Raw genomic sequence first — 18,194 nt, forward strand, 5'->3', positions numbered from 1 at the left:
TGGGCTTCGTGGAGTAACCTTGAAAGTTTGCCCGTCGTCCTCAGGACGGCTCTACCGGTTGTCAGGAGTATACATGCCTATTGGAGATGAAATCTAAAAGGCGCCAGGTCTGTAACTTAAGGGCCGCCTTTAAAAATACTGGATTGCTTCTTTTGTGTTGTTTTTCGGAAAACGTTGCTGTTCCTTTATTAACTTGCAGTTATGAAACGTCCAGTAAACCAGGTGTAGCTGAACAAATCTCAGGAAGTCATTACCCTTTTTCTGTCCTGGAGGCTTCCTTTTCTCACCCCAGGCAAGTTTCATAAATCAGCTTGGCGAGGTTAATCTTCTTTAGCGTAGGCCCCAAGTTTGTTCTGTGACCTTGCGTGGTGGCTAGAGATGTTTAGAAGGATATCTGAAGCACCACAAAATCCTTGGGGCCTTAAAGTTCTTACGTATGTATGTATATGAAATTATATATATGTCCTTTCCCTACATTATGTGTATAACTCTGCATTTTGCTGTATTCCGATTGGTGGGGAAACTGATTTTTAAATTCTGATGTTGGTCATCCAATATCTGGTCTGCAGTTTCGTGCTCCTTACGTTTCCTAAAGGAGAAAAGAAGGAAATGCCAGTGTGCTACATGTTAGCCAATCTCCTGGAGACTTTTTTTGGGGGGGAGGGACGTGTTGGAAACAAGCTGACCACAGGTTTATTTTGGGGGGGGTCACCGTGCTGCCTTGATGAAGTTACAGGAACGGGAATGGGTCTCCGTTGAACACAAGGGTGTTCGCTCTGCTCTGGTCCCTGGAGAAACCCCGTCTGTCTGTCTGACTCAGTTCTGAGCCCCAGGTTCTCCCCACCTCCCACCCCTGTGCAGAAGGCCTGGACCCTCCTGGCTCTTCTGCTTCAACTAATCAGGGAGGAAGTGTCCTCCCCTTTTCCACGTTGAAAGTCACCCTCCTCCTGCCCAAGCGTTTCTTGTTAGTCTCTGTAAAGGAAGAGCTGCTGAAAAATGACCCTGGGGCCATAGAAATCAGATTCTCAAGGAAAGTCAGAGTCTGCTCTGTTCACGGCCATTTATCAAGGTCAATAACTATGATTTAACACCAGTGCTTGAGCACTGGCTGGCAGCCAGCAATGCTTCTAAGACAGGAGTGCACTTTTCTCGTCTTTCTCCTCCAGGGAACCTCTCCCTTGGAGACAGGATCTTGCACATGGATAATCGGGGAGTCGTAAATCACATCAGACTGCTTCCTTCCATCGCGGGCCTCATTGCCTGCTCTGCACCTGGCCCGGACCCTCCTGGTGGGCATTTAGTGCTCCCCTGCTCCCTGCCTTTGCCACACAGTTGAAAGAGACACGTGAACTTTCTTCCTTTTATTTTTTCGGGGGATAGGTTTTATTAAAGTAATAGTTATGTGCCCACACTGTGCAGTTTGTTCTGCAGACCCATTTTATTTACTACATGCTTTCTGTGGGTGAGAGTTGGAATTACAGTAAAATCTCGATCCGTTCTGGAAACATGCTTGTAATCCAAAGCACAGGTGTATCGGAGTGCATTTCAAGAACCATTGGCTGAGTGCGATCGCGTGACGTTCGGCGTCCTATAGGACTCGTATTGCAACATCGCTGGCTTATGGAGTTAAAGTTTATTAGAAACGTTTGCGCCTCTTGCGGAATGCTCGCGGAACAAGTTACTCGCAATCCAAGGTTTTATGGTGCTTCCTTTTCTCAAGAGGAATCCAGGAAGACTTAACAGTCTCCACTCGGATCATTCAGTCTCTAAAAAACAACAGTTTGGGGTGAGAGCCTGTGGGTGGAAGCCCAAATTTGACACAAAAGGCCTGGGGGGCAGGGGAGGATTTATTTTTATCCTTGAATCTCTCCTTGATTGCAGCTTTCTATGCATTCCCCATTGTTTGTTTCCAGCCAGGGGCTCAAGGAAACTTCCCTGAACAATAAGAAGGGAAATGTTGCCTCCCACAAAAATACACCTATTTCTGGCAGGTCCTGGGGTGGGGGTGGGAGTTCTGCCCCAGGGCTTCCCTAGGAAGCTTAACATCATAATGAAATTATTTGTATTTTGTAAAAGCATCTTAGACTGCTTTTGTCCCGTAAGAGAAAGATCCTATTTGAACAAGCTTTTCACTCTGTTCCAGAAGCTGGCTCTGAGTGTCCAGCTCCTAGGGACTCCTGAGCTGGGTTGAGGCTGCGCTGTCTCCAGGAGGCTGGACAGTGATCACCCTGCCCCGCCCCCCTTTGGTTTGTTTGTATTTCAGAAAACAAATTCAAAAGCTGTACAGGGGCCTCCAGTACAAGGCCTTATGATAGTCCATCTGGGAAAACGAGACATAGCAATGAAAAATTAACTCATTTCAGCATATGAGTAAATTAATATCAGGAGATAGGAAAGCGTAATTCAGAGCTCAAGGAAGCGAGGAGGGTTCACAGTGGACAGACATGGTCAGAAGTAGCTTCACAGGGGCGCCTGGGTGGTCTGGTCGGTTGAGCGTCTGACTTCGGCCCAGGTCATGGTTTGTGGGTTCGAGCCCGTGTCGGGCTCTGTGCTGACAGCTCAGAGCCTGGAGCTGCTTCAGATTCTGTGTCTCCCTCTCTCTCCCCCTCCCATGCTTCTCTCTCTCTCTCAAATGATTAAACATTAAAAAAAAAAAAAAAAGTAGCTTCACAGAAGCTGAAGCACCAGAAGGAGCTTTATATCCATGCACCCAGGCTTCCTTCCACAGTTGCGGGGACCGAGCAAAGGGCCTGGGGCAGGTAGTGGCAGCTGGGGACCCCCACCTTCCCTAGAGATTTCTTGCTGCTGCCCCAGAAGAGCCAGGGTTTCCTGACGTGCCCTGCACGTTCTGGCACCAGGAGGATGGCCTGTAAAAATGTAAAAGCCCCAGATTCTCTGTCAGCATCGTTCTCAGGCTGAGCCGAGGACCCGCGAACGGCAGCCGCCCTGTCTGGTTCCAGCAGAGCAGGTTGTAAGGGCCGGTCGCTGATGCCCGGCTCTCCGGGGCTCTTGGAAGAGTGACTTCCTGGGCAGCAGGTCTCAATGACCGTGCTCATCTGTCCCTTTCTCAGGAGGAGCTGGGTGTTTACAGCCTCAGTTGAATGTGTCCAGGGCCGCAGGGCCTTCCTCTGCACTGTTGATCGAGCTGTTGTTTTCACGATCAACAGGAGAGAAAATGGCATTTCCTGCTCCAGTTGGGGGACCGAGGCTTCTGTGTGGAAAGCCCGCTCCTGCTGGCTCACTTGGTGTGGGCCCGGGTTTGGGGGGCCGAGCGCTGAACCAGGAACATAGTTAAGAGACTGTCTTTGGCTGAGGCTCCCACCCCAAGACCCTGACCGCGATCAGATGGGAGGTGAGGGTGGGAGGTGAGAGCGCCGGAGGGCGGCAGGAACAGTCAGAACTCGCTGCAGACATCTGGAGGAAGCGTCCATGGCAGACGGCCCGCGCTGCCTGTCGCTGAGGCCGGAGTAGGTTTTCATGGTCTGAGCGGAAAGGAGGAAGCACTTCCCAGGTGGGGAGCCCGGCACTAATGGGGGAGGATGAGCCAGAGATCAAGAGCATCATCTAATCCAGGGGTCGTCCTGCCCGCGGGCGGCTGGAGGATGTAAAGGCTCCAGGGGCATCAAACACAGCCCGGGAGGGGAGGGAGGGGAGCAGCTCGAGGAGTAGCTGGAGCCTCTGACCTACTTGTTCAGAAGCCCAGAGGCTCTCTTCCCTGCGGAAGCCAGAGACGGAAATCTGGGGCAGGGCTCCCTCTAGTGCCCACGTCCCCTTGGGGAGTTGTGGGGGGAGGAGGGAGGAGGGAGCTGGGGCTGGGAGAGGGGGCCGGTGCTGTAGGTGGAGCCCTGCCTCTGCTCCTGGCCCCCACTTACTCTGGCCCGGGCAGGCCTCACTCACTGAGCCGCGAGGAACGTGCCACTCACCCCGCTCTGTCTCCTCCCAGGATGACTTCCTCCTCATCCACTACGATAAAGGACCTTGCCGGAACAAGCTGGGCCATTCCAGGGCATCTGTGATCTGGCACCGGACACAGGTAGGAGGCGGCTCACCCGGGGCTTTCATCTGCCGAAGAGAGAATGTGTGTGTGCGCAAGTTGGTGGGAGATGTGCTCTTTAGGAAAGTAGAGCTAGTAAAGGTGGGACCTGCCCGAACTTTTCTTGCCCTGAGATTGGGCTTCTGGAAGCTCCGGCCCAAAGCTGTGGCAGGTAGGTAGGCATCGCATTTGGCGCGTGATGGCTCCTGAATGTCAGATTGTAGATTTCTTGCACCTTACTCACGGCTTTGGTGACGATCTGTTGAGTTGGTTAATTCTTGCATGGCCCTTACCAAAGAGCATTTTCTAGAGGTAAGCAAGTGAGTCATAGAAAAGAGGGACAGAAAGAAAGGAAAGAGTGCCTGCCTGGTAGTAGCTGAGCAGCAGACTGTGGGGGTTACAGAGGGCCAGCGCATAACATTTATCTATACTTTCAACACGCATTTACTTCCTGTTGCGGCCCGGATACTGTCCTAGGAAGGGTATTCACTGGAAGAATAAGATTCAGCTGTCTGAGTCATTGGGACGCTTCCAGTGAGTAAGGAGATGCGTGCTGTGTAGGGACGGAGATAATACAGCAGCAGGAAGAACATGGTAGGAGTTCAGCTGAGGAGGGGATGTGATCGGGATTGCACGGTCGGGAAGGGCCATTCCGGTGGTCCCCAGGGTGGAGCGTTGAGCGATATTAACCCTAAAAATAAAGCTTCCAGCTGTTTTACCAACAGAAATGAGTTTATTTGGGAATAGTCTAGAAATGCGGCTTAGGATGTGTAAGCTACAGCAAGCTCACAGACAAGATGCAGAGCAAAGGGGAGGAACTCTCTTGTATAGAAGACAGGGGGCGCTGGGAAGCCCTTCACACACATCAGAAGCCCTTTGGAATAAACTGGGGCCCCCAAATGTAGTGGCTTCTCCCTGCTGAGCTGTGGGCGGCTCGTTGGCTGGGCTGTGGCAGGGGAGGTCGGGGAGGAAATTGCCCTTCCTCCTCCTGGGGAAGCAAAGTAGCCTTTGAGGACAAGTGGTGAGGCCTGAGCTCTACCTGCTGGTCTCCTGATGCCGTTTTCAACGAAGTTTCCCTTAGTAATTTTCACAGTGATGAGGAGGAGCTGGCCGTGAGAGGTGGGGACAGGGAGGGACAGTTCAGTTAGAGGAGGGGACTGTCCAGACAGAGGAGGGAACAGTCAGGCAGAGGAGGGACAGTCCAGGCAAGGGGGGGCGGTCCAAGCAGAGGGGGGACAGTATGGGCAGGGGACAGTCCAGGTGGAGGGAAAAGTCAGGCAGAGGAGGGGACAGTCCAGGCAGAGGAAGGGACAGTTCAGACAGAGGGGGGACGGTCTGGCGGGGACGAATTGCCCTGATGCGGGCTCCTTGCCTTCGCATCCCAGCCGCATAAGGGGACGCTCTCGTGTGCACCTGTGCAGAATCACTGGCCGTCAGGACAAGGGGGGGCCTTGGGGCCCATGTTCTGCTCCAGCCTTTTCATGTAGGGAATGAGCACCGGCCCAGGGAAGGGGACTTGCTCAAAGGTGGTTACTGGTTGCTGTGTGACAATTCTCCCCAAATGCATTGCCCTCATATCCTCACGTTTAGCGTGTTCACGATCTGCAGTGTGAATAAGGCCGCACAGACGGCTTGACGGCTTGTCTCGGAACCCCCCTTGGCATTCGCTGGGATGGAAGTTCCTTCAGTGTCTGGGTAGTTGGACACCGCAGGGCACGGCAGGTGCTGCATCTGGAGCTCCTAACCAGGTCTGTCCACACCGCCTGAGCTTCTAACCGTATGGCGGCTGGTGGTAAGCGTGAGCGCCCCAGAACAGAGCGAGGGCAGCGTGGGACCTGTGTCCCCCTTTCTCCTGAAGCCCGGGCAGGCACACCTGATGTGCCGGTTCATTCAGGCGGAGTGAGTCACCTGTCCCTGGGGGGCCCTGGGCAGCACCGAGTTCCTGGTAACAGTCATTCACAGGACTTGAGAAATATACTTGAAAAAGAATCCAGACACAAGGGTCCATGCCCCACACTAGCCTGGAACCTTTCTGCCAGCTCCTTTTGGGCTGCTGAGTGCCCGCTCTGAGCTGGCTGCTGGGTGCCCGCTCTGAGAGCTGGCTGCTGGGTGCCCGCTCTGAGCTGGGCCCCGGAGCCAGCCGGGGGTCCCCGATCGCAGGGACTGAGCAGGGGAACTGAACGGGAGCGTGCACCGTGCAGGGTCCCACGGAGGCATCTGCTTCTCTGTGGGGCAGGGAGCCCCCGGAATGGGCAGGGCCGGAGCTACAGAAGTGGAGGGTGTCCGCAAGCTAGTGCTGGATTTGGGGAAACTGGTGAAACACATGCGAACCAGAGGCAAAAGGAAAGCAAAGGTAAATCATAAAACCAGCGAAGTGCGGCGAGTGGAAAGGGGTGGAGCCACGGCCTGTGGGCTGGGAGCGGCACTGTGTGCAGAGGCTGAGCCACACCGGAGTGAATGTTCCCGTGCAGAGGACGCCCCTGCTGCCCCTAAGCCTTGGGTGTTGACAGTGAGGACCACCCCCTGCACGAGGTAGAGACCACCTGCCGCCAGAGTCACTGGAGCTCATGTGGCTCCTTCTTAGGGTGAGGTCTCGGGCAGAAGCTTGGTGCTCGTTTCCCACGTGCGTCTCCCGCCCTCTGATCCCCTGGGCCCGTCGGTTCTCTTCCGCTTCCCGCTGGCTTCCTACCAATCCCGGGAAGGGAGCCTCACGTGGTGTTTAGTGCACGTCCTCTTGAGCGGAAATGGGTTTCCCTGTCCCCCGTCAGCTCTTCCCTGAAATGTCAGGGGAGTGTTTGTGAGGCGCCTGGGGTGGGGGCTGATCGATGCTCGGACGCCCCAGCACGGCAGGCGGGACGCTGTTTGCAGGGCCTGGCCACACCTTCCTGCTCACTGCCCGGCCCCGTGTCCTGACCTCCATGGCTCCCTCTTTCCTCTGCTTGTCCCATCCCGGCTCATGGACATTCTCCTCCCTTTGTCTAGAGCCAAGGTCAGGGCCACGTACTCTNCCCCCCTCCCTCTCCCCAGGGTCTGAACATTTGTTTCAGACCGATCCCTTCCTGGGACCCCTCCTGTGTTCCCCTCTCGACCGTGTGACTTAGGTCTTAGGAGGCTCTTCCCCAGCTGGGACTTGTTTTGCTCATTTGTGGCCCTGCGGCTGCCCCTTGCTTGAGCCAGAAAGATGCTGCAGAAATAACCCCGGTTGGAAGCGTGATCGAGCGGTCTGGCTTCCCTGTGACGAGTTCTCAGCCTTCCTGCTCGAAGCCAGCCGTCTCCGGGGGGACCTTCCTCTTACTTCCCTCAGCGCCTTTTTCCTTTGGGCGGACAGGAAGCGGAGGAGCCTGTCCCGCTGGCTGGGCCGTGTTTCCCGGGAATCCCGCGGGAGCTGCTGGTGTCCTCGTGCGTGCCTGATGGCGGCTGGGGACGCGGAGCTGCTTGGTGACCATTCAGAGAAGCAGCTCTTGCTGTAGTTGGGAACCTCTTCCTCTGTGGGCGCACCCAAAGGCTCCTGTTCAGAAAAGTGGGCACTGGACCTGGAGCACTTGTGTTGGAGGAAGCAGGAGCTGGGGTGTTAGTGTGACAGAGTGTGACGGGTGACGGCAGGCAGCACTTGAGTGGACGCCCGCCCAGCTTCACGTGGGCTCATCTTTGTCCGCCCGTTAGATCGCCTCCAGGGGCCCGCCTGCCACCTTGCCCGTCCCCTGCGCTGTGCAGGGCTGACCCGTGCGGCCTTCCTGCAGCACGTTGGGTGAAGCCCAGCGAACGTTGACCAAGCATATTTCGGGAGCTCATAGGATTGCCAGGCGGAGGGAGATACAAGAAGCATAGAAGAATCTCTTGTTGATTATTCAGGCTGGACGGTTTGAGGGAAACTATGGAAAGGGTGGCTACTAAATCTAACCATAAAGTTTCCAAATGGGAGGCTGCAGAAATGGCTTTCGTGGAGCATGCGGCCACGAAGCAGGGGCCCAGCATGTGACCCTGGGGACAGGATGGGGGTGCCTGGAGGTTCAGGGCAGCTGATGGGGAGCTGGGGTGGAGTGGTGATTGTGCCTGGAGAAGACCCCGGGTATCATGCTTAGACTTTAAACTGTAGCACTAGGGAGCCACAGCCCCCTTAAGAGCAGCAGAGTAGAATGCACATACAGACACCACCTGAAGATTTCTCCTCCTGGCATCCATGGTCCCTCAGGACCAGGGTCCTGTTCCAGCCCCTGGGTGGCCCGTGCCCAGGCCAGAGCATGTTCTGAACAGTGCCTTTGGAATTTTAAGTTGGCTGAAACCCATCCATACAAACACACAGTGCCCTTCGACCCGTAAAGTACCCACACCCACCCACATACGCATCCTCCCTGCTCGATCTGTTCTGTCTCCTAAAGTTCTGGCCTTGACCCCCAGATTGAGTCACCGTCCCCCACACGGGTCAGAGGCGCTGCCCTGGGCGGCCTGCTTCCTAAGCTCCTTGGGGAAGTGCCTCTGTGGGCCACCCAGGGCCTTGCCCCGTCCCGGCCTCCGCGGTGCCCCAGACACGCCCCCGGAGGCAGTGCTCTGACTCCCCGTGTTTAGGAGCTGTGATCAAGCGCCCAGTGTAGCCTGTTGACTTGACAAGGATTTCCCGCCTTTCAGGGGAAGTCAGGTGAAATTGCTCTACGGGATGGTCTTTGCGGATCGGAGTGTGCCTCCTTGTGATGACTGCTGTGGGAGCAAGCGTGTTAGACGCCGAGCACGTTTTCCTGGTACTCCACCAGGTGAATGGGGAGACGCGTCTTGGTCACGTGAAGGTTTTAGGCAGTTCCGTTTTGTCCCAGGCGATGTCATTTTCTTGAACTTCGTATGCCAGGGTCTCCTGCCTACGCGGTGCCCCCACTCACAGCGAGGAGAAGCAGGGTGTGCGGCTGCGGCTGCGGCTGTGGACACACGTCCTCNNTGCTCCCCAGTGCTGTCCCTGCCCGTGCCCGCCCCCACCTCCGCCAGCGCAAGTCGGGGATGAGACAGACGTGAGCCACTTTTACTTATTACTTATTTTTAAATGTTTGTTTATTTTTGAGAGGGAGACAGCGTGAGCAGGGGAGGGGCAGAGAGAGCCAGAGACACAGACTCCCAAGCAGCTCCAGGCTCCGAGCTGTCAGCACAGAGCCCGACGCGGGGACTCGAACCCACAAACCCTGAGATCATGAGCTGAGGCGAAGTTGGACGCTCAACCCACTGAGCCGCCCAGGCGCCCTGGGAGAGCTCACTTTTAGCCAGAGGATGGCATTTAAGGGAGCCAGCCAGTCGCCGGCCCCTGCGTGCCCTCGTGTGCGTGGAGGTGTGCCCGCTGGCGCCCTCCAAGGCCAGGCTGACGGGTGGGGGTCTGTCACAGACGCCCCTGTCCTGGAAGCCCCGTGCAGGGACCCGTCCTACCTCAGTGACGGACAGGCACCGTCTCCTGTACGTAACCAGGTGCCCAGTCCCGTCTGTCTTAAACAATTTGCGAGACCGTTGGAATCGCTTTTTGGCCACGGATTTGCCGTGGTGAAGTGAGAGCACTGGACTGGACGTCGGGGGCCAAAATGACTTCCTTGTCCTGTGTTTCTAGGGAGGTGGGACCAGCCCTCGTGACCCTGGTGACCCCGGCCCCTCCCGGGGCCACGTGGCTCTGCCCGTTTCGTGGCCCCCTGGACCTCCCGGCGGAGGCATCTCTGGCCGCTCGCCGGCCCCACGCGGGTGCCCAGTGGACGTTTCGGACAGCACGTGCGTGGGCCGAACTTGGGTTTTCCCTCCAAGTCCCCCTTCATTGTGGGAAGTGCCTCGCCGGCCTCCATGGCCCTCAGACCAAAGGCCCTGGTGGCCTGGACCCCCCACTTCCTCCCGGGCTCGCTCCCCTCTGGCCAGTGTGTCTCGGTTACGCGCCCTGAACCCAACTCCCAGCGCCCCGTCTGCTTGCCCCGGCGGCACCCGTGCCCAGTGCACGTGGAAATGTGTCCGCTCTTGGCCGTGGCTGGCCCTCCTCCCGTGGAGTGCGCTGTCCGGGTCCCCGGAGCCCACACAGCGGAGGTGGGATGTGGGTGCAGCCGTACCCTCCGGAGCAGGGGTGGGGGGAAGAGAGGGAATTAGGGAGGCGCCCGTCTGGAGGAGGAGCCCCGAGCCCGGCCCTGGGACCCCAGTCTCCCATGTGCCCCTCCCAGCTGCAGACCTGGAGGGCCTCCCCCTCCCTTCCTCCCCCCTCCCTCCTCCCCCACCCTCCTCCTCCTTCCTCCCTTCTCCCCCTCCCTTCTCCNCCCGCTGATTCTCCCGCAGTCCTGTGCCCACTTCAGCAGCACACAGGCTAAAATCCTGCAGTCCCCACACCGCTCCTGGCCAGGGGCTGAGTTAGGCGCCCCCAGAATTCCCGTGGTGCAGTCTGAGCCCCGGGGTCTCCGAACACGACTGTGTCCGGAGATGGGCCCTCCGAGAGCTGGTGAAGTCACAGTGGGGCTGTTGAGTGGCCCTGACCCAGGAGGGCCGCTGTCCCTGTAAGAAGAGATGGGGACACACACCAGCACAGGGGGTCGGCCGCGTGGGGACGCAGGGAGAAGGCGGCCGTCCGTGAGCCCAGCGAGTGGCCTCAGGAGGAGCCAGCTCTGCCCGTGCCTGGGTCTCAGGCTCCTCGTCCCCAAGGACTGTGGAGAGACAGATGTCCGGTGTTTGGGCCCCGTCGGTGGGGTGCGGTTACGGTGGCCTTCGAGGTGGCCTTCTCTTGCACACGCAGATGGTGCGATGGCTTCATCCCCTTCCTCCCCTCAGTGTGTGCTGCGTGCCTGGCAGACGGCCATCACGCGTTCGTGCCGACGGCCCTCAGATCTGCTGGCTTCTCCCCAGAGCTCGAGACTCACGTCCCCGCTGCCTCCTGTGATGTCCTCACGTGGGTGCCCGCAGGCCTCCCGGACTCAGAGCCTCCATGTGGAGCTCGCTGTTCTTCCCTTGTGACACGATGGCACGACCGTGCCCTCAAGCCAGGACCGAGTGCACGGTTCCCGGAGCCCGTCATGTCTTGCTGATTTTGCTTTCTGCACATCCTCGGGTTCTGGCCGCTTCTCCNGTAGGCTCCTGGCTCCGTCCCCCTCCTGTGGACCCATCCCCCGCACAGCCCCCAGAGCTTACCCCCTTGGTTTCTCAACATGATGAGTGGTAAACGTGGGAGCAGGGCTCCGGAGCTCCCTGGCCTGGCCTTGCCGGACTCCGCCGCGATGTCCGGCCTGCGCGGTGGCCGCGCTTCCTGTGTTCATCTGTGCGTCTCACAGCCGTCCCGGAGTCCTCTCTGCCTCCGCCCCGCACACCCGGCCCACCCCNTGGCCTTGCCACCTCCCTAGGGAAGCCACCCTGAACTTGCCGGCACCTGTTTCCGTATCTGTGAATCTGTATCTGCACAGAACTTTTCAGCCCTTTGTCCTTGCTTGTGGCTGCCCTCCCCACCCCCGACCCTGTTCTCTCAGAGAACAAAGACAGATGCTCATTCTTCCTGCACCACATGGTTCAGAACAAATATTCATTAAGCAGAGAAATGGGGAGCTGTTACAAAGTGGGGGGGGGCGGGGGGGCGGGAGAGAGAGGGAGCTGTCACCTAGCACACGGCCAGACTCCGCACGCAGCCGGCACACTTGCCCTGTGGAGCCCCCTGTCTCCAGCGCACGCCTCCAGCACCTTGCTAGTCATTGAACAGCAGGCTGCGGGGCAGGGGCGGCTGTGTCCCGTGGTGTAAACGCTCCCACCCTGCCTTTTCAAGCTGCCATCTTGATGTCACTGAAGGAAGAATGGGGAAGAGGCACGTGAGTGGCCACAGCCCTCAGTCCCTTACCCCTGTCATTGACCCAGCCTCTGCCACATCCAGCATGTGCTGGGTGCACCTCATGAACATGAACAAAGTCATGTTCAAATGCCAAGTGTCGGAGAATTAAAGGTGCTCCATGCATTCACCTAATGGCACCTTTGATTTTGCTTTATCGTTCCCAGGCGCTGGAGTGTGGTTTGTAGAACTCTTTGGAGGAGAGGATTCAGAACGTACCAGTTTCTGTTAGACTGGCTCAGTCTCCTAAATATCTATTGTACGTTTATTACGGGCGACGCACCATGCGTGCATAGAGGCTTATACTGGTCGTGGAACCTGTGCTCTACTCTGAAGCTGTGGTCTGTTCGAGAAAACGTATTTTTAAAAAAATATTTTTTTTAATGTTTATTTATTTTTGAGAGACCGAGAAAGAGCATGAATGGGGGATGAGAGGGAGGGAGAAAGAGAGAGGGAGACACAGAACCCAAAGCAGGCTCTAGGCTCTGAGCTGTCAGCACAGAGCCTGATGCGGGGCTTCAGCCCACAAACTGCGAGATCATGACCTGAGCTGAAGTTGGACGCTCAGCCGACTGAGCCACCCCAGGCGGCCCGAGAAGCTGTGCTTTAAAATCTTGGAATTTGCCAGATGAACAAGTGCTGATTTCTGCTATGGTTCCCTCCAGAGCCTGGAACTGTTTATCCATCCATATCCCCTGTAGTGTATAATCCAGTGCCTGACACGCATTGATAACATACTCACTGATTATTTTTGTTTTGTGATACTTGCATCCTATCTCATTCATTTTGGTGGCTGCTTTCCTTCCGGCAATATCTGCATCCTCCTGTCCCTGATCGGCAAGAGACTGGGTGGGTGACCTTGCTTACTACATGGCATGCAGACTAAGAGGCAAGATAAACAGGATGGAAACTAGGGTGTGTTATTGGCCAGGAAGGTGAGCATTTGGTCAAGCATTTTGATATGTTTCTGATCATAAAGTGTCCCTTCTTTGGGGCAGACAGCACGTTCCAAGTAGTGGAGATTGCTCGAGGGGCCCTCCAAGCAACAGCTTTCTGGGTGTTTTTATGTTTTCTAAAATATCAGCATGCACGTGATTTTAACAAAGCCTGATCTGATTGCACATCCTATAATTCCAGCACCGACATTGTGTTCAGACAAACGGACTTAGCCAACTGGGCAGAAAACATGGATTCCTAGCATTCAGTGTAATCTGTAAATGCAGCATGATGTGTGTGATGGCTTTCAGGCAGACATCCAAGGGAACGTTACTTTCTTTGACACAGCTGGGGTGCTATAGCCTGGTATCCTCTGTCAGAGTTGGTAATGACCCTTAGAGACCTTTGACCTCATTGTTTATTTTCTCGTTGAGAAAAATGAGGTCCAGCGAGGAAGGAACACATAGGAGTCAGAATTAGAACAGAGTGCCCAGACCCTTCACGCATTTGTCATTGTGAACACTAGGTGGTGGTATGACTCTGTCATCAGGTTTCAGTTCTGCATTGTCCTCTGCCTGGGGGTCTTGTGGCCAGTGTTGGGGGCTGTCAGGACGTGAACGCCCTGCTTTTCCAACCAGCCACACTGCCTGACGTAGATGACAACATGTCTACATTTGAGGCTTATTCCTCTTGGCACCGACTCACACCGAGGCATAAGCATGTCTTATAAAACAAAATCTAAACGTATCACAGTCGGTTTTAAACTCTGGGAGTGACACAGGTCTGGCTCCTTTCTAAGGCGCTGTGTCTGAGTCTCCTGTTCTCCCGTCTTATCCTAGTCTTTCCTGTGCACTAACTGCCCCCTTATCTCTGTAATCTCAGGCATGTACCACAGGGAGCCTTCCTTCCCATTAGCAGATGTCGGTGTCTGACCCTTGGGCTCCCTTGATACCTGGAACCTGATGGCAGTTTCTGTGAAATGTATTGTTGTCAGTTGGTTAAGTCTCAGTCTCTTTCCACTGACCTAGGTGCTTCTCAAGGGCCATGATCTGATGTGTCTCTGTATTTGTAAGACCTCATACAGTGTGTGGCTCAGGGGAGACTTGTTGGTTAATTGGATGTATCAGTGAATGGTAGTTTTGGCCCTTAGATGGAAGGAGGAAAGGGAGAGGAAGAAAAAGAAATGAAAGAAAGGGCAGGGGGGTGAGGGAAAGAAGTATCGATGGATAGGTGGATAAATGGATGGATGGATGGATGGATGAGTGGATGAAGGATAGAATGATGGGTGGATGGGAGATAGGATAGGTGATGGATGATGATAGATGGATGGATGAATGGATGGGTGGATGAATAGTAGATGCAGGATGAGTAGATGATGGGTGCATGGATGATGGGTGAATGGATAGATGGGTAGATGGGTGGCTGAGTAGGTGCATAAATGGATGATGGATGGGTAGATGGTGGGATAGGATAGGTGATGGATAGATGAATGGCTGGCTGGCTGAGTGGATAGATGGGTTGGGTGGATGGATAAATGGATGACGGATGGGTAGATGATGGGTGGATGGGGGATAGGATAGGTGATGGATGAATATTTGATGGATGGCCGACTGGAGAGATGGGTTGGGTGGATGAATGAACAGACGGATGGGTAGATGAGTAGTAGATGCAGGATGGGTAGACAGTGGGTGGATTGATGGGTGGGTGACGGATGAATGGATAGATGGTAGATGGGTGGCTGGCTGGATGCATAAATGAATGACAGATGGGTAGATGATGGCCGGGTGGATGGTGGTGTGGTTTGTATTTCAGCTATGGAACCTACAGACCAGCCACCTTACCCTCTGCTCCTGTGTTTCCTTCCTGCAGGTCGTGGGCATTTTTGCTGGATTTGGGCTCCTGCTATTGGTGGCCTCGCCTTTCCTGCTCTTGGCCACTCCATTTGTACTTTGCTGCAAGTGCAAGTGCAGTAAAGGTGACGATGATCCATTGCCCACCTAGAGGAAGGCGCGATGCCGGAACGAGACCCCTGCCTCCGGGAAGCGTGGATCACCCCCACCCCACCCCACCGTCCCCCCTCACTAAACATCTTTCTTGCCTTATGTGCCCCATTGAGCTTCACAGTGTCACGCTGGATGCCGTGATTTCAGGGACTGATATCAGAGCGCTTGCCGAGGCCCCGGGTGCAGTCACCCGGGCGTGGGGAAGGCAGGCTGGCGTGGGTAGGGTGCATCCCCACACAATCGATCTCTGCCAACTTGATGAGGGAGGCGCTGTACAGAGCACCCCGGGCAGTTTTCTCCCAGTGGCGATAGACTAGGAGTGTCTGGTGGCTGCTTGAGAGACGTTCTCGTGCAAAATGCTGACCGTCTCCTCCTCAGCGTCCTGATGCTGCCATGTTTTTGAGAGAAGGAGTCTTTTAAGGATTACAACTCACTTCAGGCAGAATCCAACAATTCTGACTTGAGAAAAGCACTCTGCTTATGACAACTGTTTTTATTACTAATGGCATTTAGTAAAATCCTTTTTAGAAGGTGTCTTTCTGTTTTTCCAACCGAGTAGTGAAAAATCAACAAGGTGCATCCAAACCATCCTATGCCTTTCTTGAAATGTGCATTTTAAGAAGTTATTGTTAAATGACTTTTCTGGCTCGGCCACTCTTCAGGAGATTTAGAAAGCCTTATGCGCTCTTTGTCTTTCTCTTGGAACTCGTGATGACGTTGTGAACGCCGTCAGCGGTGTGCTGTCACAGGCGCTTCCTATGCTGTTGCATTTCTCTGACAATGCTGACGTGTTTAGAGGAGTGTCTTTATCTCTCTAGATGTTTCTTTTGTGTTTTTCTCTCTTTGGTGATTCAGCTCAGCTCCTGGGGCTTAGGTCTTCTCATCCAGGTACGAGCAAATATTTCGTAATGTCTTTGGAAACCAAATGTTTCACTCGGGAATGGCCCTGCTGAGAATCCACATGTTTTGGCTACTCACCCCAGCCTCCTGGTGCAGACGGCAAGGAGAGTGAAGTGCTATCGGGGCTTCCCAGCAGGACCGGAGGACCCCCTGGGACCCGGGGGAGAAGCCTCCTGATTCTCAGTTGTTTAAATGACTTAAGTTATTTTGGAGAAATTCTGTTCTCTTACACAGCTCTGAGTCCCGTTGCTAACTGTTTTGCCCCACTGAAAACACCTTCCATGTCACTTAATTATTGCGATTAGGGGTTTTACCACTCGGTCTGTCCTAGGCTTTGTGTGACTGTTACCACGGCAGCAGAATGCACGGATGAATGACACACACATAGCTCCATCCGTTGACTTTAAAAAGTGGAGAACGCGTATTCTTTACAGAGAGTCGGCTCTGATACAGCCTAAAAAGCCACCTGGGCTTTTAAGGAGCAAACTGATTGCGTTGAACTCGGGGGCTTCTGAAATGACAGAAAGGCAAATGTTGTCGAGTTACTATAGCGGAACTTTTTAAACATTCCACATTCCACAAAGGAGTGAAATGGAAGCAAAATCTGACTTGTTTGCTTGTCGTGAGCACATTTGTAACATGTGGTGGGTTTTTAGTATGTTTGACTTCTACCTTTCTGTGTTGGCCTCGGGTCCTGCTTTCCTTCCCCGTGCAGAAAGTTCTTTATTTCTTAATGTTTGATACATTAGAAGGAACAGCATCAGGTCACTTTTCACCTGTAGTGAAATTTATTATCTTTAAGAAACTGAAGCCATTAGGAGACTAGCCCATGTCAAAGTCACATTCAGAATATTCTCCTTATGACCACAGTTGAATTCTGATTCAGTAATGAACTAAGAACGTGCCTGAGGCCGTCTTTTCGATGGAGCCTGGGCAGGGAATCTCTAGCTGGAATTGTTGCGACAGAGTCCTGTGGGAGGTGGCTTCCTGGAGAGGTGATGCTCCGTGAGTCCTGAGGCCCGAGTCGGTGGCCCAGGCTGGGATCAGTGAACACACTGGCCTAGTGGCACCCTTTAGAATGCCTGTCAAAGGCGTCAGGCTCGTGGCTCTGTTTCCATGGTGACCCAGGAAGGGCAGACCTCAGCCCATCCCGGCCCCGTTGCACACGGCCACAAGTCCACATGGTAGTTCCCTTCTCCTTGAGGTGGAACCGGAGCCTTTGGGAAGGATGCATTCCCGGGGCTGGAGCTCAGGTCTCTGTTCTTAGCGGGTTGGGCTGTTCGTCTGTCCTGGAGAAATCCGTAAGCAGGCCCTACACATCCGTAGCCCCCACCAGCCCCGTGCCTTCACCCCCGACATGTTTCACACGCGCGTGGTTGGACCCAGGTGGGGACCACGAAGATTCTGGGGCCGGGCGCAGCCACACTGGCTCCCGTTTGCTCCGAGTTTTTGCACCGCACACGCCTCACTTTGATTTTGTAGTGACACAGCTGCCACACCATCTGCTCTCGGGGAAGACACCAGCGGGACTGCATTGCGATCCTTACATCCTGCATTTCCCCCCGTCAGACCCCGTTCATTTCAGTAGGGAACGCCATCCCCATGGTTCGTGGGGGTGCAGGACTCACCACTTACACGCCTGATGTAAAATGTAAACAGAACGTGGGGAGATGGCCCACGTCTTGGATTTTAACCTTGCCCTTCCTCCCTGGCAAAACCTGGGGAGTTCTGCACTCAGTAGGCAGGCTGCTGTGTGGCTTAGCTTGTCTTAACCTGATACGCCCTTTCACGGATGGTCTTCATGCCGATGTTCTGGAAGCACATATGTTTATCCCTGAGAGGCCTTGAAATCCTGGCGAGGAGGGAAGAAGGTCCTCAGATCATGGCTGACTCAGCCGGTGTCCGGTTGGGGTGGCCCTGGAGGGTGCGGCCGACCTGCGGGTCACCTGAGTCCCTTCAACCCCGTGAGGTGGTTTTGCGGGACATGCCCCGTCTCTCAGTCTGGCTCCGTCGTGTCCCCTGCAGCCCGGCCCTCGAGCTCTGCAGCGGTCACGAGAGGCCCGTGCGCTCCGAGGAGGAGTCGCATAGACGTTCACGTAGCAGAGGTTGACTCAGGATCTGAGCCTAGTCAGGCCCTGGGAGGGCATGACCACTGGCCCAATTGGGTCCCCCTCACCCGCGGGAGTGGCCGTGGCCTGGGGAACCGACCTCCACAAAGAGGAGCAAATTCTCTTTATGGCATATTATTCCCTAAAAACCAGTGTAGGAGCCAGGCCGATTCCTACCCTGGAATTCAGGGCCCATGGGGAACGCGAGCCTCATATCCCCAAGTTACTCCAAGATGAGTCTATCTTTTTCATCTATCTTGCTTGCAAAGTTCAAAGTTATTTAAGAAATTAGGAGAGGACATTTTCCCTTGATAGTCTTTAAAAATTAGGAGATTGGAAAGAACCAGGGTGGGCTTTTTGTATACTTCTCAGATTCTCATTTATTAATAAATCTCCCTGTATATAAGTAT

At 54.8% G+C, this 18,194-nt stretch overlaps 1 protein-coding gene across 5 annotated transcripts in view; it reads left to right on the forward strand.

Moving 5' to 3' along the window:
• Positions 1–18,188, forward strand: part of RNF144A (ring finger protein 144A) — a 114,986-nt gene extending 96,798 nt beyond the window's left edge. For all 5 annotated transcript variants that reach the window (XM_077751017.1, XM_077751016.1, XM_077751015.1 and 2 more), the window contains exons 7-8: positions 3,944–4,033; positions 14,643–18,188. In XM_077751017.1, the coding sequence (XP_077607143.1) occupies positions 3,944–4,033; positions 14,643–14,774 (222 nt within the window). In that variant the 3' untranslated portion in view covers positions 14,775–18,188. The remainder of the gene's footprint in view (positions 1–3,943; positions 4,034–14,642) is intronic.
• The last annotated feature ends 6 nt before the right edge of the window (positions 18,189–18,194 follow it).

Source organism: Crocuta crocuta, unplaced genomic scaffold (assembly GCF_008692635.1).
Source record: "Crocuta crocuta isolate KB4526 unplaced genomic scaffold, BGI_CrCroc_1.0 scaffold129, whole genome shotgun sequence".
NCBI lineage: Eukaryota > Metazoa > Chordata > Mammalia > Carnivora > Hyaenidae > Crocuta > Crocuta crocuta.